General features: G+C 37.7%; 1 protein-coding gene across 3 annotated transcripts in view; it reads right to left on the bottom strand.

Moving 5' to 3' along the window:
- Positions 1 to 19,755, bottom strand: part of EXOC2 (exocyst complex component 2) — a 280,017-nt gene that overhangs the window by 114,241 nt on the left and 146,021 nt on the right. For all 3 annotated transcript variants that reach the window (XM_019419921.2, XM_019419920.2, XM_053904947.1), the window contains 6 exons: positions 14,794 to 14,859; positions 14,222 to 14,379; positions 13,906 to 14,027; positions 12,418 to 12,479; positions 856 to 936; positions 338 to 397 (listed from right to left, as the gene is read on the bottom strand). In XM_019419921.2, the coding sequence (XP_019275466.1) occupies positions 338 to 397; positions 856 to 936; positions 12,418 to 12,479; positions 13,906 to 14,027; positions 14,222 to 14,379; positions 14,794 to 14,859 (549 nt within the window). The remainder of the gene's footprint in view (positions 1 to 337; positions 398 to 855; positions 937 to 12,417; positions 12,480 to 13,905; positions 14,028 to 14,221; positions 14,380 to 14,793; positions 14,860 to 19,755) is intronic.

Genomic DNA, 19,755 nt, shown 5'->3' with positions numbered 1-19,755 from the left:
AAGCACTGGTTCCAATCAAAGAATTTCATACTCTAGATACGGTATAAACAACTATCACATCATTGAATTTGTGCTCTAAGAGAAATAAATGTAAAGTACAATGAGAACACAAAAAAAGCAAGTATAATATAAAGGGGTATTGCTAGAATAAGTTGGAATTAACCATACCTTGAACTTTATTTTTGTTACCTTACTTCCTATAAACTATTATGGGCTCAGATAAGATGAAAAAAGAATACACATTCAATATATGTTACACATGTATTATTAATAGAAGGAAGTTTACTATAATTTGCATTATTTTAGGCTTCAGGACATCAGTACTTTTACATATTACCTGCATGATATTGATGCTGAGTTGACAAACCTCCTCCTGTGTTTTAGGTTGTTGAAAGACCTATAAGGAAGAATTTTGATGAAAGTTTTTAGATTTAGCTAAGAAAACAAAACTTTTTGTTTGTGAAGTTCCATATAAAAAATTCACTTATGGGAAACTGCTTCCAGTGTGGGTAACCTTACTCCAAAAGGGACGGGTATGAAGAGCTGCCCTACAGGCAGTGTTTTGGCGCCTGTGTAAGACACTGGCATGGAGCTGGTTGACAACATGCAGGTCAGTTATTCTCTCTGTATACAAAGTGCCAACAATTCCAAGTACTCTATCTACAAGACTTACATTCACATTTTAACTTCCATCAGCCTATCTGGGAACCAAGAAATGGACACACAAAATCAAATAAAACAAATAAGTATCTGAGGGAAAAGGTCTTTTGTGCTGAAATGACTCATTTACAACTGTGATTCCCAAGGGTTCCTGGGAAAGTCTGAAATAGAAGTTGAATTTAATAGAAAACTTACACTGGCTTCTCCAGGCTTGCACTCTACAACTCCTTTAAGTGACTGCAGAGAATGTATAATGCACTGTTCAAATTGACATGGCTGAAGGAAAAAAAAAAAAGTACATTACCTTAAAATTCAAAAACAAGCAATGGTGATTAAGACATTTAACAGAAGCAAATTATGGCCCCAAACTCTCAATTTTACAGATTTATTGAAAGGAAAACAGATGCAAACAACTTGACAAATAATCTCCTACCCATCAAGATTTAGATTTGGCAAGTTTGCACTTGATATTTAAATATGGGTAAAACTTAACTCTAAAGTACATCTAATTCAAATAGAACAGAAATCAGGTATAATTAAAATTCTTCTTAAAAATCCTACTCTTCTAAGAGGGAAATGACTTGATGAAGAACAGATACAGCAAGTTTATATTTTAAACACTACTTCGAAGATATATTCTGAGCTCAATCTTCCAGATCTTTCACATCTCTGGTAGTGTTCAACAAAATTTAATGTTACTAATAATGATTTGTAGAAGGTCCAGGAAATTCAATTCAAAAGTCATTACAGTCATTTTTTATATACATTAAGTCATAAAATAAGTGAAGATATGTCCAACAACTGGCATTCAGATAAATCTGAATGAATTGTAACACCTTAGCTCCTACTGTACTTAAAGTTTCACTTTGTGCTAGGCATACTCTAAGTGATGGGGATATAGGAATAAGATTGAGTTCTCATTAAGTGTATGCTCTAGGATAAGAGTCACAACCAAAAAAGTCACAGTCAACAAAACTGTTACTTTTTACTAAAAAAAAAAAAAAAAAAAAAAAAAAATACAGAAATAAGTCAACTACAAACTAGAGTAAGTGCCATGGGGAAAAAAAAAAAAAAAAAAAACAGAACTCAGAAATGATGATGATGGAGGGGAATCTGCTCTAAGATGGTCAAAGACAGTGAGAACATTTAAGTGGAGACTTGAAGGGCTAGAGGACTCAGCCCCGTAAAAGATAAGGGAAGGGAGTGGTGAGCTCAGGGAGACAGGGCAATATGTACACAGGCCAGGGAGGGCAGAGCCTAAAGGAACTCAGAAACCACAAGAACAGCAGTGCATCACAACCACTAGGCATGAGTTTGGCAGTACAAGATGAGGCTAAGGGTCTGGGTTTCACTCAGACAGAGGGCTGTATAAGACACATAGTTGAGGGGCGCCTGGGTGGCTCAGTCGGTTAAGCGTCCGACTTTGGCTCAGGTCATGATCTGGCGGTTCGGGAGTTCGAGCCCCGCGTCGGGCTCTGTGCTGACAGCTCAGAGTCTGGAGCCTGTTTCAGATTCTGTGTCTCCCTCTCTCTCTCTGACCCTCCCCCGTTCATACTCTGTCTCTCTCTGTCTCAAAAATAAATAAAGGTTAAAAGAATTTTTTTTTTTTTTTTAAAAAGGCACATAGTTGAATTAAAAAACACACACACACACAAAAAAAAACCTCTGTGCAAAAATCCGGAGTCAGAACCTCTCCTCACTACATGCTTCAATTTGTTAAAAGAGATTGGGGAAAAAAACTGAACAGAAGAGACAAGTTTATTTTCTTACAAAAAGGAACCCAGATTTAATGAAAGCTAAAATAGTGCCTCAACATAATGTTATTTTAATACTGCACTTTGAAGCCACCAGAGGGCACCATAAAAAAACAAAACAAAACAAAAAACAACTTCTAAGTACAAAAAAAAAAAAAAAGAATATGGGATAAAATACCAACTGCACAGAACTATTTCAAGAGGTATGTTTGTTAACTACCTGACCTAATGCCTCCAACTTACCCACCTCAAAAGGTAGGAAAATCTAAGAATAATGGTGAAAATTAAATCCAAAATTCAACTGTGGGTAATTAAACCTGTTGTTACTTGGATTTCTTGCATTAATATTTGGACTAGATTTTCTTAATTTCTTTTTATATCTACACTAATACAATAAATGGATAATACCAGAGAACTGAATTAGTAGTTTCAGTTAAATTGGGAGTAATGATAGTCTAAACATCTGCTATTTCTTTTTTCTAAAGAGAAGCAGTGCTATTTCTGCATATTGTCAGTGAATCATCCAATTTAGCTGACTATAAGAGCTATCACAAATCATTCCAGTTCTTATGAAAGAAAAAAATTCTCAAAATTATCCAAATTGAAAAAAGCAGTACACATTTTCAATATGAAAAGAAAGCAGGATGCTTTCAAAAAGCTGTTTCAGAGCACTGAAGTGAGGTTCAAATTAAATATACAGTACTTCAGGGGTGCCTGGGTGGCTCAGTTGGTTGAGGGTCCGACTCTTGATTTCGGCTCAGGGTCTTGGGATTCGGCTCAGGGTCTTGAGCCCTGAGTGAGGCTCCACACTGAAAATGTAGCCTGCTTAAGACTCTCACACTCCTCTGAAGGGTCTGCATCCCTCCAGGTGCTGCAGGCCCCTCCCCAGGAGACCACCAAAGAAAAACCTATCTGAGCGTGCCCCTCCCGCCCCTGTGCACCTTGCAGATCCACCCCAGCGTATAAGCCAGATCCCAATGAAGCAGCACCACAAGGCTGGCAGTGTGCAAAGAGCCCAGACAGGGGCCACACCACTCCACAGTGAGTTCTGCCCCTGGGAGAGGGGAAGATAAGGTACACACCAGTCAGACTGTGGCCCCAAAGGTGGGCTGGGGACAGACATGGGGTCTGATTGTGGCCCCGCCAACTAACACAGGTTACTCCAGACAACACAGGGGAAGTGCCTTGCAGTTCCGCATAACTCCAGGGACTAACCAAAATGACAAAGCAGAAGAACTCTCCTCAAAAGAAACTCCAGGAAGTAGCGACAGCTAACGAATCGATCAAAAACGATTTAAGCAATATAAGAGGAAAAGAATTTTGAATAATAGTCATGAAATTAATCGCTGGGTTGGAAAAAAGTATAAGGACAGCAGAAAATCTATTGCTACAGAGATCAAGGGACTAAGAAATAGTCATGAGGAGCTAAAAAATGCTATAAATGAGGAGCAAAATAAAATGGACATGACCACAGCTCGGATTGAAGAGGCAGAGGAGAGAATAAGTGAATTAGAAGATAAAATTATGGAAAAACAGGAAGCTGAGGAAAAAAAGAGATTAAAAAAATCCAGGAGTATGAGGGGAGAATTAGAGAACTAAGTGATGCAATCAAACGCAACAATATCCGTATAATACGAATTCCAGAAGAGGAAGAGAGGGAGAAAGGGGCTGAAGGTGTATTTGAACAAATCGTAGCTGAGAACTTCCCTGATCTGGGGAAGGAAAAAGCACTGAAATCCAAGAGGCACAGAGAACTCCCTTCAGACGTAACTTGAATCGATCTTCTGCACGACATATCACAGTGAAACTGACAAAATACAATAAAGAGAAAATTCTCAAAGCAACTAGGGATAAACACGCTCTAACTTACAAAGGGAGACCCATAAGACCAGCGGCAGACCTATCTACTGAAACTTGGCAGGCCAGAAAGGAATGGCAGGAAATCTTCAATGTGACGAACAGAAAAACTATGCAGCCGAGAATCCTTTATCCAGCAAGTCTGTCATTCAGAACAGAAGGAGAGATAAAGATCTTCCCAAACACACAAAAGTGAAGGAATTCATCACCACCAATTCATAGCCCTACAAGAGATCCTAAGGGGGATTCTGTGAGTTAAATGTTGCAAGGACCTCAAAGTACCAGACACAACACTAGAAGCATGAAACCTACGGACATCACAATGACTCTAAACCCATGTCTTTCAATAATAACACTGAATGTAAGTGGACTAAATGCTCCAACCAAAAGACATAGGGTATCAGCATGGGTAAAAAAACAAGACCCATCTATTTGCTGTCTACAAGAGACTCATTTTAGACCTGAGGACACCTTCAGATTGAAAGTGAGGGGATGGAGAACTATCTATCTACCATGTTACTGGAAGTCAAAAGAAAGCTGGAATAGCCATACTTATATCAGACAAACTAGACTTTAAATTGAAGGCTGTAACAAGAGATGAAGAAGGAGATTATATAATAATTACAGGGTCTATCCATCAGGAAGAGCTAACAATTATAAATGTCTATGCGCTGAATATGGGAGCCCCCAAATATATAAAACAATTACTCACAAAAATAAGCAACCTTATTGATAAGAATGTGGTAATTGCAGGGGAGTTTAATACTCCACTTACAACAATGGATATATCATCTAGACACAGGATCAATAAAGAAACAAAGGCCCTGAAGGATACATCGGATCAGATGGACTTGAGAGATATATTTAGAACTCTGCATCCCAAAGCAACAGAATATACTTTCTTCCCAAGTGCACATGGAACCTTCTCCAAGATAGATCATATACTGGGTCACAAAACAGCCTTTCATAAATATAAAAGAATTGAGATCATACCATGCACACTTTCAGACCACAATGCTATGAAGCTTGAAATCAACCACATGAAAAAGTCTGGAAAACCTCCAAAAGCATGGAGGTTAAAGAACACTCTACTAAAGAATGAATGGGTCAACCAGGCAATTAGAGAAGAAATTAAAAAATATATGGAAACAAATGAAGATGAAAGTACAACAATCCAAATGCTTCAGGATGCAGCGAAGGCAGTCCTGAGAGGAAAATACATTGCAATCCAGGCCTATCTCAAGAAACAAGAAAAATCCCAAATACAAAATCTAACAGCACACCTAAAGGAAGTAGAAGCAGAACAGCAAAGACACCCCAAACCCAGCAGAAGAAGAGAAATAATAAAGATCAGAGCAGAAATAAACAATATAGAAACTAACAAAAACTGTAGAGCAGATCAATGAAACCAAGAGTTGTTTTTTTGAAAAAATAAAATTGATAAACCTCTAGCCAGGCTTCTCAAAAAGAAAAAGGAGATGACCCAAACAGATAAAATCATGAATGAAAATAGAATTATTACAACCAATCACTCAGAAATACAAGCAATTATCAGGGAATACTATGAAAAATTATACGCCAACAAACTGGACAACCTAGAAGAAATGGAAGAATTCCTAAACACCTACACACTTCCAAATCTCAAACAGGAAGAAATAGAAAGCTTGAACAGACCCATAACCAGCGAAGAAATTGAATCAGTTATCAAAAATGTCCCAACAAATAAGAGTCCAGGACGGATGGCTCCCTGGGGAATTCTACCAGATATTTAAAGCAGAGATAATACCTATCCTTCTCAAGCTATTCCAAAAAATAGAAAGGGAAGGAAAACTTCCAGACTCATTCTATGAAGCCAGCATTACTTTGATCCATAAACCAGACAGAGACCCAGCAAAGAAAGAGAACTACAGGCCAATATCCCTGATGAATATGGATGCAAAAATTCTCAAGAAGATACTAGCAAATCGAATTCAACAGCATATAAAAAGAATTAGTCACCCTGATCAAGTGGGATTCATTCCTGGGATGCAGGGCTGGTTCAACATTCGCAGATCAATCAATGTGATACATCACATTAATAAAAGAAAAGAAAAGAAACACATGATCCTGTCTATCAATGCAGAAAAAGCATTTAACAAAATTCAGCATCCTTTCTTAATAAAAACCCCCGAAAAAGTCGGGATAGAAGGAACATACTTAAATATAATAAAAGCCATTCATGAAAATCCCACAGCTAATATCATCCTTAATGGGGAAAAACTGAGAGCTTTCTCCCTGAGATCAGGAACAGGATGTGGACAGGGATGTCCACTCTCACCGCTGTTGTTTAACATAGTGTTGGAAGTACTAGCGTCAGCAATCAGATAACAAAAGGAAATCAAAGGCATCAAAATTGGCAAAGATGAAGTTAAGCTTTCACTTTTTGCAGATGACATGATACTATACATGGAAAAACCCGACAGACTCCACCAACAGTCTGCTAAACTGATACATGAATTCAGCAAAGTTGCAGGATACAAAATCAATGTTCAGAAATCACTTGCATTCTTATACACTACTAATGAAGCAACAGAAAGACAAATAAAGAAACTGATCCCATTCACAATTGCACCAAGAAGCATAAAATACCTAGGAATAAATCTAACCAAAGATGTAAAAGATCTGTATGCTGAAAACTATAGAAAGCTTATGAAGGAAATTGAAGAAGATACAAAGAAATGGAAAAACGTTCTGTGTTCATGCTTTGGAAGAATAAATATTGTTAAAATGTCAATACTACCCAAAGCTATCTACACATTCAATGCAATCCCAATCAAAATTGCACCAGCATTCTTCTCGAAGCTAGAACAAGCAATCCTAAAATTTGTATGGAACCACAAAAGGCCCCGAATAGCCACAGTAATATTGAAGAAGAAGACCAAAGTGGGAGGCATCACAATCCCAGACTTTAGCCTCTACTACAAAGCTGTCATCATCAAGACAGCATGGTATTGCCACAAAAACAGACACATAGACCAATGGAATAGAATAGAAACCCCAGAACTAGACCCACAAATGTATGGCCAACTAATCTTTGACAAAGCAGGAAAGAATATCCAATGGAAAAAAGACAGTCTCTTTAACAAATGGTGCTGAGAGAACTGGACAGCAACATGGAGAAGAATGAAACTAGACCACTTTCTCACACCATTCACAAAAATAAACTCAAAGTGGATAAAGGACCTGAATGTGAGACAGGAATCCATCAAAACCCTAGAGGAGAAAGCAGGGAAAAACCTCTCTGACCTCAGCCGCAGCAATTTCTTACTTGACACATCCCCAAAGGCAACGGAATTAAAAGCAAAAATGAACTATTGGGACATCATGAAGATAAAAAGCTTCTGCACAGCAAAGGAAACAATCAACAGAACTAAAAGGTAACCAACGGAATGGGAAAAGATATTTGCAAATGACATATTGGACAAAGGGCTAGTATCCAAAATCTATAAAGAGCTTACCAACTCCACACCCGAAAAACAAATAATCCAGTGAAGAAATGGGCAGACACATGAAAAGACACTTCTCTAAAGAAGACATCCAGATGGCCAACAGGCACATGAAAAGATGCTCAACATCGCTCCTCATCAGGGAAATACAAATCAAAACCACACTCAGATATAACCTCACGCCAAAATGAACAAACAGGAGGCTACAGATGCTGGCGAGGATGTGGAGAAATAGGAAGCCTCTTGCACTGTTGGTGGGAATGCAAACTGGTGCAGCCACTCTGGAAAACAGTGTGGAGGTTCCTCAAAAAATTAAAAATAGACCTACCCTATGACCCAGCAGTAGCACTGCTAGGAATTTACCCAAGGGATACAGGAGTACTGATGCATAGGGGCACTTGTACCCCAATGTTTATAGCAGCACTCTCAACAGTAGCTAAATTATGGAAAGAGCCTAAATGTCCATCAACTGATGAATGGATAAAGAAATTGTGGTTTATATACACAACGGAGTACTACGTGGCAATGAGAAAGAATGAAATATGGCCTTTTGTAGCAACATGGATGGAACTGGAGAGTGTGATGCTAAGTGAAATAAGTCATACAGAGAAGGACAGATTCCATATGTTTTCACTCCTATGTGGATCCTGAGAAACTTAACAGAAGACCATGGGGGAGGGGAAGGAAAAAGAAAAAAAAAAAAAAAAAAAAAAGGTTAGAGAGGGAGCCAAACCATAAGAGACTCTTAGAAACTGAGAACAAACTGAGGGTTGATGGGGGGTGAGGGGGTGGGTGATGGGTATTTAGGAGGGCACCTGTTGGGATGAGCACTGGGATTTGTATGGAAACCAATTTGACAATAAATTTCATATTAAAAAAAAAAAAAAGATTCTCAGTCTCTCTCCAACACTCCTCATTCATGTTCTCTCTCTTAAAAAGCAAACATAGGAGAGACCTAAACCTTATTAAACAAATAAATAATAAACAAACTTCAGCTGAAATAAGTCATAGTGAGGCAAAGTATAATGTTCATTTCATTTCTTTTTTTTTTAATATATGTTTATTTTTGAGAGAGAGACAGAGTGTGAGCAGGGGAGGGGAAGAGAGAGAGGGAGGCAGAGTCCAAAACAGGCTCCAGGCTCTGAGCTGTCAGCACAAAGCCCGACACGGGGCTCGAACCCATGAACCGTGAGATCATGACCTGAGCTGAAGTAGATAGCTTAACTGACTGAGCCACGCAGGCGCCCCTCTTTTTTTTTTGTTTTGTTTTGTTTAATGTTTATTTTTTTCAGAGAGAGAGAAAGTGCTACCAGCATGAAGCCCAATCTCACAAACCATGAGATCATGACCTGAGCCAAAACAAGAGTTGGGTACTTAAATGACTGAACCACCCAGGTGCCCCTATGTTACATATTTTTTTACCTACATCTGGGTAGACGATATAATGGCTGACATCAGAAGGGTAACTTTCTCTGGGTCATTCATCCACAAAGTTTAGTCTTCTAGCTTGTATGTGTGACAAACATGAAATTAGTTATTCTATGGTTCCAGTTTCTTACTATTATAGTCAAACTTTAAGTGGACTACAAACAAGTTTCTATGGTAAACATTTCAAAGTATTTTCAAAGAGGTTTATCTATTATAATCAAACAACCAAAGTTAGATGTGGCAGCTACCAGATAAGCACTAACTGGGAGAGGGGGAAAGTGGCTTCTTTAAGACTGCATGGCTAATGGGGTGCCGGGCTAGGTCAGTCAGAAGATCATGTGACCCTCAATCTCAGGGTCATGAGTTTCAGTCCCACATTGGGTGCAACGATTAAATAAATAAACTTAAAAAAAAAGAAGAAAAAAGACTGCATGGCTATTATGTGACAGAACTATGGACTGAACCAGATTATGATTCCAAATCCAGGGCAGCACATTTTCCTCCATATCAGCACTGTTCAAAAGAAGTATAATGTGAGCCACAAACATAAGTCATATATATAAGAGTTTCCAGTAAACACAATAAGAATATTAAAAGAAAAATTGATTTTAATATAATTCAGGTTATGCAATATAACAAAATATTATATCATCATGTAATCAATAAAAAGTTGAGATATTTCACGTTCTTTCTTTGTACTGAGTCTTATACAAACCATGTCTATAATGACTGCTATATTGGATATTGGACCATGCAGGTCTACTCTACGTTTCCTTTCTCTAAATATTTAGTATGACAGAATTAGCTATAGGATAGTTTGTATATAAGCACAAATAATTATGAAAAGTAGAATAAGCCAAATAAAAGTAATTTTTATTAAAAACAAATCCTTTAAAATATAATTGTATTTATTAAAACTAAATTTCCCTCATTTCAAACATGATTTAATTTACAAAAATTTGTAAGTAAGCACTGATGTTCTAAACCACATTGTTATATAAAGGTATATTTTAGTGTACTTAGGAGGGATAGGAGGAAAGAATTTCAACTTGTCAAAAATTTCCCAACTCCCAAAGTAAGACTGTCAATAGGAAGTATACAATTATTTCAAAAAGTACAGCAATTTGAAGAACTGAAGAAATATTACATGAGATCATTCTGTCTCAACAACCTCATTCACCGTGATTTTGTAAATTTGGGCAAGTTAAAACCATTTTATTCTAATTTCCTCACCTACTAAACAGGCAGAAACCTGACTGCCTCCTCCAGATTTATTTTCTCCATTTTTCTTACTAAGGTAAGACAAATTGTTGGGATTAGCAATGTGCTCTGCTAAAAAAAAAAAAAAAAAAAAAAAAAAAATACTGCATTTTTCCAGCCTCCACAGTAGATAGGGATGGGCACGTGAATCAATTCTAGCCAATTAGACGTGGGAAGAATTGTCAGCTATGGCTCCTGAAAAAGTGCTAGACTTTTCTCATGACAGAAATAAGGCCATGGTGGTTGGAACAGCAATGGCCTTCCTTTGATCATGAGGCCATTGTGAGACAAAAGCCACAATAAAGATCACAAAGAAGAAAGTCAGAAGGAGCCTTGTGTACTGATTGCATGATTAAGCTGCCACACCAGTCCTAATTTCTTTAATATTAGAAGAAAAGGAAATGCCCATCTCCTTTAAAGACCCTGGATGTTTTAGCAGCTGAATGTCAATTTAACTGACACACCCACCTACAGGATCATTGTGGGAATCCATGAAACAGATGTGAAAACATGATAAATCATGAAAACTATTTTCAAAAGTATTTTGATAATCTATAAGTCCCATCTAAACAGATGATGACTCTAAAATGAATAGACCATGTTTATAATTGCCTGCCTGACCCATGTATCTATCTGGAGAGGTTAGTTATTGTTGGTTTGTTTTATTTTGGCTTAGGGGTCAGCAACAGAATTTTTTTTTCCCACTCCGCCTTTCTGAAAAATTCAAGTTACTGGGAAACTTAGAATGAAGCACAATCTATTTTATTTTTTTAACTTATTGTCAAGTTAGCTAATATACAGTGTATATACAGTGTGCTCTTGGCTTTGGGAGTAGATTCCCATGACTCATCACTTACCATACAACACCCAGTGCTCATCCCAACAACTGCCCTCCTCAATGTCCATCACCCATTTTCCCCTCTCCCCAGCCAGCCCTGGCACCAGCCCTCAGTTTGTTCTCTGTATTTAAGAGTCTCTTAGGTTTTCCTCCCTCCCTGTTTGAACTATTTTTCCCCCTACCTTTCCCCTATGGTCTTCTGTTAAGTTTCTCAAATTCCACATGAGTGAAAACATATGGTATCTATCTTTCTATGACTCACTTATTTCACTTAGCATAATACCCTCCAGTTCCATCCACATTGTTGTAAATGGCCAGATTTCATTCTTTCTCATTGCCAAGTAGTATTCCATTGTATATATAAACCACATCTTCTTTATCCATTCATCAATTGATGGACATTTGGGCTTTTCCCATAATTTGGCTATTGTTGACAGTGCTACTCTAAACATTGGAGTGCATGTGCTCCTATGGATCAGCACTCCTGTATCCCTTGGATAAATTCCTAGTAGTGCTATTGCTGGGTTGCAGGGTAATTCTATTTTTTTTTGAGGAACCTCCACACTAGTTTCCAGAGTGGCTGCACCAGTTTGCATTCCCACCAACAGCTGAAGCACAATCTATTTTAAAATGTAATGCAGGGGCGCCTGGGTGGCGCAGTCGGTTAAGCGTCCGACTTCAGCCAGGTCACGATCTCGCGGTCCGTGAGTTCGAGCCCCGCATTGGGCTCTGGGCTGATGGCTCGGAGCCTGGAGCCTGTTTCCAATTCTGTCTCCCTCTCTCTCTGCCCCTCCCCTGTTCATGCTCTGTCTCTCTCTGTCCCAAAAATAAATAAAAAACGTTGAAAAAAAAAATTAAAAAAAAAAAAAAATGTAATGCAAATAAAATATAGTGACACATGATGAAGAAAGAGCACGCTAAAACAAATCCACTGCTTTTATTAATTTTTAAATATTTGTAGTGTTAAGCAAAAATGAGTCTAAAAAAGAAAACTTTAAGAAGTTTATTTTTCTGTTTCCAGAGATGATTTAGAATTACAATGCAAAGAACATATGCTCCCTATTAATAAAATTAGTCATTTATTTTGAATATTATATACATTAATCATTAATCATTGAAAAGTATTTAAACTTACAAGAGAAGTCAGTCCTTCATTATCGACAATCCAGTCTTCCTTTTCAGCTAATCTCTTTATTTCTGCAGGGAAAATAAGCACACAGTACTTTTTATTTTAATTTCTCATTGAACTTTATATAAATAAAAATCTATAAAGGTCATGGTTTTTCATTATTTTATATAGATTTGTAAAAAAAATGGAAGTAGGTAATAGGCATAAGACATATTTCTGGTAGACTCAAGTTTTTAAATGTGTATTGTTTTTCTGGATATTTTTAATAAAACATTAATGTAAATAAATTTAGCCCCATTTGGAGACTGCTAGGCTAGGCTTAATGACAACTTTTGACAATGGTTTATTACTTAAAGAGGACTCTTGATAATATTCAATATGTACAAAATAAACTACAAAATGTTTTTTCCCAAAATATCTGATGAAAAATTTATATTGTTTTAATCCTATATACTTCTGATGACTGGCACTATGATTCTCACTTGGCTAAAGGAATCCTACCTGTCCAAACCTTTAGCATTTCATGCTGTCTCAGGTCCTTGCGGGGAACACGTAAATGAATTCAGAGGATACTGCTGTTTCTCACCTGGATTCTACTCCTTTTCTGTTGACACAGTATATTTAGTCACCAATTCTTAGAGATGTGACCTTCTTACTCAAAAGTCTTGGTGACAGATAGTTATGGCTTATGTCATTTATAATGATGTTCTTGATTGTTTTCAACAATATTTAATATCCAGAAGGTGGCTTTGTAAAGATAACCTTGTTTTTTATGATTGTGTATACAAAATTTTTCCTGAAAATTCTAAAATGTATAAAGAAAATGAGCATCACCTATAATTTCTACTATGCAGAAAACTATTATTTATCTTTCTTCTGAATTTACATTCGTATTTTTAAATATTTAAAATGCACACACATTTTCAAAACTGGGATCAGACGTTATATTCATTTTATACTATACTTTTTCTACTTAACATTTGCCATAAGAATGTTCTTATATCCTTAAATATTTTCAAATATATCCACCTTAATTTATGCATGGTCTGGCATCTCAAGTAAATAGATTTGAAAAGATATTCAAAGCAGGAAAAAAATTCTAGGGGTGCCTGGGTGGCTCAGTTGGTTAAGCATCTGACTTCAGCTCAGGTCATGATCTCATGATGGGTTCATGGGTTCAAGCCCTGCATCAGGTTCTGTGCTGACAGCTCAGAACCTGGAGAGCCTGCTTCAGATTCCTTGTCTCCCTCTCTCTCTCTCTCTCTCTCTGCCCCTCCCCATCTCATGCTTTGTCTCTTGCTCTCTCAAAAATAAATAAACATTAAAAAAAAAAAAAAAAGAAGGAAAAAATTCTATTGAGCAGCTACTGGTGATCTAAAATATTCAAGTTTCTATAAAAGGAATTTTCTCATTTTCAAGGATTAGGAGCTACAAAGAGGTGGGATATTCAGATAATCATTGTCTAGCAAATGTCATCAATTTCTCTTAACATACCTTCCGCTGTATGTTGCAATGTGACCATCACACAACGTACTCGGAGATCTAAAATGAGATCCTGGATAGTCTGTAACATGTCATTAGGAATTTCAAGGGCAGTCAATGATTCATAAGTAAGCCTGTAAAAGAGACACAACAAAACAAAAGTAAGCAGAGTGAGATCTCAAAGCAATTCCTGTCATCAGTTTGGCCGAGGCAAAAGGACAGAGTAAAATTCTTTGTTGAACATGTTTTTCTTTTTTTTTCAAAAAGGCAAAAACAATTTACCCCTTTTTAGAAGACATTCTTGTTAAAAAAGATATTCCATATTTACCTTATGGTCTGGATGACATGAGCAAGCCACTGTCCTGACAGCTCAGACTTTACCTCCCAGCCTCCATACTGCCTCACTCCACTCTCTGGGATGCTAAATGGGAGCAGGGCTCCACGGATCAACTTCACAAGACACTGCATTACTTCTTGAATCATTTTCTAGACAATGATGAAAGTAAAACTGCATTAAAAGTCATTAATTTGGGGGCGCCTGGGTGGCGCAGTCGGCTAAGCGTCCGACTTCAGCCAGGTCATGATCTCGCGGTCCGTGAGTTCGAGCCCCGCGTCAGGCTCTGGGCTGATGGCTCAGAGCCTGGAGCCTGTTTCCGATTCTGTGTCTCCCTCTCTCTCTGCCCCTCCCCCGTTCATGCTCTGTCTCTCTCTGTGCCAAAAATAAATAAAAAACGTTGAAAAAAAAAATTTAAAAAAAAAAAAAAAGTCATTAATTTGATTAAATCAACTAAAGGAATCTGCCTGAACAATGATGAATAGTTCGAACATAAAGTTTTCTAGCAACTTTGGTTGAGAAAATCCTATCTTGTGAAAAAGTCTACATGCTTATCCTTAACTTACCTTAAAATCATTTTGTCTTTGCCTTACATTCTTCGATCTTTCAATCTGGCCTGATTTCTCTGCAGTCTTAAAAATCAAAAAACAGCAAAATAAAATATATTAGTTATCTTTAGAAATAATGTATAAAAATAAGAAATACTTTAGCAGCTGTATATAAAGAGAGCATTGTATACGGTTGTAACTTGATTAAAAGGAATGTATAAGACAAAATCTAAGTTTCTGACTTAAAAACAGACTTAATTAGAAAACCTTTCTTATTCCAACAAGAAGTTACTTATCCTCCTAAAACCTTTAAGTGCAATTTGTATAAATAAACCTAAGCATTAAGCTGAAATTACCTTTTCTGTAGATGAATTCCATGTGCCATGCTCATCAACAATTTTATATATTGTTAAGCCTAAATCATACCCAAGACAACATTTTCAACCCTATTTTTCATTAGCTGGTACAGAAGTAAAAGGAAGAGTAAACTCCGGATTAATGTCTAAGAATCTTAGGATATCCATTCCCTTCCCTTCCCTATTTATAAATAAGCATTATATTTGGCATTTTATTTTTACAAAACTAAAAGTCACGATTCTTCTTTCAGGGATTTTACTGTCTAATTTAGGAGAGAATATATTCTAGAATCCTAGAATTAAATTTTTATTTGTTTCCTGCTAGCCGTACTTTCCTTTGATATTCCTTTCTCCTTAAAGTAATATTTGGAAGACTACACTGATTAAAACAGGAATCTATTCAATTGGATTTCATTTAACTTTTTATTCCCAAATTTTCTAACAACTAAATATTACCATATAACATGCCTGGGAAGGGCAAGCCTAGAAAACTTTCCAAATAAAGGAAAAATAACAAGATGGTATGATGTAAACAAAAATTCTGATAATTCATTAACATAATGCAAAATTATCCTTTAAAGTTGAAATGTTTATGTATTATTGGTTAGAGACATGTTAAAAGAACTTTCAAGTTAAGAACAACTGCGTTATAGGGGCGCCTGGATGGCTCAGTCAGTTAAGCGCCCAACTCTTGATTTAGGCTGAGGTCAAGATCTCACAGTTTGTGAGTTTGAGCCCCACACCCGACTCCTCATTGACTGTGGAGCCTGCGTGGGATTCTCTCTCTCTCTGCCCTTCTCCCCCTCTCTCAAAATAAACTTAAAAAAAAAAAAAGATTATAAATGATTATGATACTGACATCAAGTTGATTTTAAAATACAATGTTATATATATCTTTTGTATAAGCTAGAGAAACAATGTATAGAGTTCATTATTATGATGAATATTACTAATGTGAATGACTAAAAGAAGGGTAAGGATTGCTAAATGTTTTCGACAAAAAGCATCAGATGTACCTGATAAAAAGTGGTCAACATACATATACATACACACCTCTTCAGGCTCTGATTTACATTTATTTTACAATTTTATATTAAACTGTAGTTTTTTATCACTTAAAAACATTTTTGGGGGGGCGCCTGGGTGGCTCAGTCGGTTGAACGCCCAACTTTGGCTCAGATCATGATCTCATGATCAGGAGTTTGAGCACTGTGTCGGGCTCTGTGCTGACAGCTCAGAGCTTGGACCCTGCTTCAGATACAGTGTCTCTGGCTCTCTCTGCCCCTCCCCCACTCGCACTCTCTCAAAAATAAACATTTAAAAAAATTTTTTTTTTAATTTTAGCATTTATTTTTGAGAGACAGAGACAGAGAGTGAGCGGGGAAGGGGCAGAGAGAATCCAAAGCAGGCTCCAGGCTCTGAACAAGCTGTCAGCACAGAGCCTGATACAAGGCTCAAACCCAGGAACTGTGAGATCATGACCTGAGCTGAAGTTGGACGCTCAACTGACTGAGCCATCCAAGCGCTCCTATCATTTTGTCTTTGTAGAAATGCATGTTTGCTTTAAAAGATAAAAGTTTAATTTTTGAAAAATCTAAACCTAAAATTCACTTCAATAATGTCAATAAGCCAATTCCTAAAATTTACTAGGTAACAACACTCAAAATTCTTTTAACACCAGGATTTAACTCAGAAGCTGATGTTTTTGTCCCTTTATTTTTAAGACAAATGAGAAGTAATTAAAGAGTTTTAAAGCAACAGTGAGAACTGACTAGAGGGGCTAATATTAGGAACACAGCCAGCTAGGAGGATGCTACACTAACCAGGTGAGCAATCACAGCACCTTAGACAAAAGGAGATGGAGCATGAACTCCTGTTGATGGCTTAGCCACAGGCTTCCAAGGTAGAGTAAACTGATCATGGCAATTCTACTGGGTGTTGCAGTGAGAAAGGAGAGATGATGTCAAGAGTGACTGCCATCTGAGTCATGACTACTCAGGTAAGTCCAACCAGCCTTGAATGTCTGTTAGCCTACTTTCTGTTTCTGTCAAGTGTGATGCTCTGATTCAAAGTAACACTTTGGGCAATATAGTGGCCTAGGTGTAGAAAAACAAATGAATGGCCACAGCCTTACTGAGGTGATGAATTAACTATTCTCTAAATACTGCAGTTTGTCAGGTCTTAGTCCTAGGCACTTTTTTCTCTATACACTCTCACTAATTCATTCTCATGGCTTCAAATATCATTTCTATGTAATGCCTTCCTATTTTGGATTCTGCACTCAATTCCAACATGTGTGGGTAGGGGTAGGGGCCTCCCCTTAAAAACAAGCAGTTTTCCAGATACCAGTTGTGAGAAGTGACATGATTCATTTTCAGAAATACCAGATAAAAGCTGCGCTGTCTAGTAGCAAGAGGTTTACAACCTATTGGAAATACGTACGAACTGCCCGCCAAAAATGCAGTCCCAAACCCTTAAGACACTGCATTTCCTGGTTCCTCTTCCCCACCCCCTCTCCATTTTGCAGGCTTATTTTTCGCAGGCTTCACAATGAGCATGCATCAGAGAACTGAAGTCTCTGTGTCACCTCAAGGAATGTACATTTGTTCCAAACAGACTACTTTTTGGACTTACAAGGGCATAGGTGACTTCCCAGTAAGGCTATAACCTCTGTAGTACTCAGCCAATGAGGAATCAGGAGAAGGACTTCATGCTAGGAGATAAACTGCCTGCTGTAACTGCCACCCACTCTTGCAAAAGTGTTCATTTAAAGCCTTGCTTCACTGTGCTCCGAGTCTCTGCATCCCTCCTTTGATTGGGGCAGTGGGCTTATTTGTCACACCAGCTGAGTGTCCTACAATTCAACTCACTTCTGACACTCTCTACCTGGGAATAAAGTGAGATCCCACAGGTAAGGGCTTAGTCCTACAAGATTTGTGCCACCCCCTCCCCCTAACACTTAGATGCCAATTTCAAGACCAGGCCAATTTCAAGACCTGTGCTTCTGACCTACTGGCTATAGACTGGACATTCCCATGACTCGCTGCCTAGGTTCAAATAATTTGTTAGAATAGCACATAGAACTCAGAAAATGTGTTCACTCACTCAATTACCAGTTTATTATAAAAGGATATAATTCAGAAATGGCCAGGTGGAAGAGATGCATAAGGCAAAGTATAGGAAAAGGGTGCAGAACTTCCATGCAGTCTCCAGGCAAGCCACCTTCCCTGAATTTCCAAAAATTCATCAACCTGGAAGCTCTCTGAACCCTGTCCTTTGGGTGTTTAAGGAGGTTTCATTAACATAGGCACAACTAATAAAATCACTGGTCATTGTCAACTGATTCAACCTCCAGATCCATTCCTCTCCCAAGAGGTCTGAGGGTGAGACTGAAAATTCCAACCCTCTTCCTCCATAGGTGGGGACAAAAGTAACATAACATAACATAACATAACATAACATAACATAACATAACATAACATCATTACTTCTGCACTCCTCACTTAGGAAATTCTCAGGGTTTTAGGAGCTCTATGCCAGAAACCAGAAGACCAAATATATATTTCTTATATATAACCACAATGTCACACTTCCAAATTTATATTTCCAGCCCAAATCTTTCCTCTGAAGCCCAAATTTGAATATCAGATTGCCTACTTGATGTCTCTTCTTGAATAATTCACAGGAATTTCAAATCCAATACATTAAAAGTGGAAAACTGCATGTTCTTCAAGTCTTTCTGATGAGGGACTATAAAGCATGCTGAGGTCCAACACAAGCTAGTACACTCCCCACCCCCAGGAGGGACACATGTGATATTCCTCAGGTACTCCTGGATGCCCAAGAACAAAGGAAAGAAAAGAAAACAAATGGCTAACTGATAAAGATCACAGTCATGCAGGACACAGTCTCCATCAGTTTACAAATACCTTAGTAAATTACAAGAAAAAGGCAATCTTATCAATAGCCTAATATCCAGAAACTTATAGACTCAAGTTTCCTGGAGCCCATAGTATCACCATCCCAACCATTCTGATGTGGGGAACAAATGCAAGAAGAAAAGGGCAGGTAAAATTAAATTTCTTTATAACCTGCAGCCCACTGGCAAATACTTGAGGCAACACAAAGTATAACATTACTCCAGGAACTCCTTACTATCTATCTTAATGTTAATGCTTCGCTAGAGGGAAAAACAACCTTAGCTTGACAACAGGTAGGCCTCCAGTAATCTGTCAGTCTTCAGCACGTGAAAGTCTCTTCCGAAACTTCTCTTTTAACTTTACCTCTCCCAAGTACATGGTATATAACCAGCCATACAACAACCCCAGTGCAGCTCTTTCTTCCCACAGGCTTTAATAAAATCACTTTTTTGCACCGAAAAAGAAAACCAAAGATGGAGGCATCAGAATTCCAGACTTCACGATGTACTACAAAGCTGCAGTCATCAAGACAGTATGGTACCAGCACAAAAACAGACACTCAGATCGATGGAACAGAATACAGAACCCAGAAATGGACCCACAAACGTATGGCCAACTAAGTTTTGACAAAGCAGGAGAGAATATCCAATGGAATAAAGACAGTCTCTTCAGCAAATGGTGCTGGGAAAACTGGACAGCAACAT

This window comes from Panthera pardus, unplaced genomic scaffold (assembly GCF_024362965.1).
Source record: "Panthera pardus isolate Hobbes unplaced genomic scaffold, ASM2436296v1 HiC_scaffold_17, whole genome shotgun sequence".
NCBI classification, from domain to species: Eukaryota; Metazoa; Chordata; class Mammalia; order Carnivora; family Felidae; genus Panthera; species Panthera pardus.
This window is presented reverse-complemented; position numbering and strand designations above follow the sequence as displayed.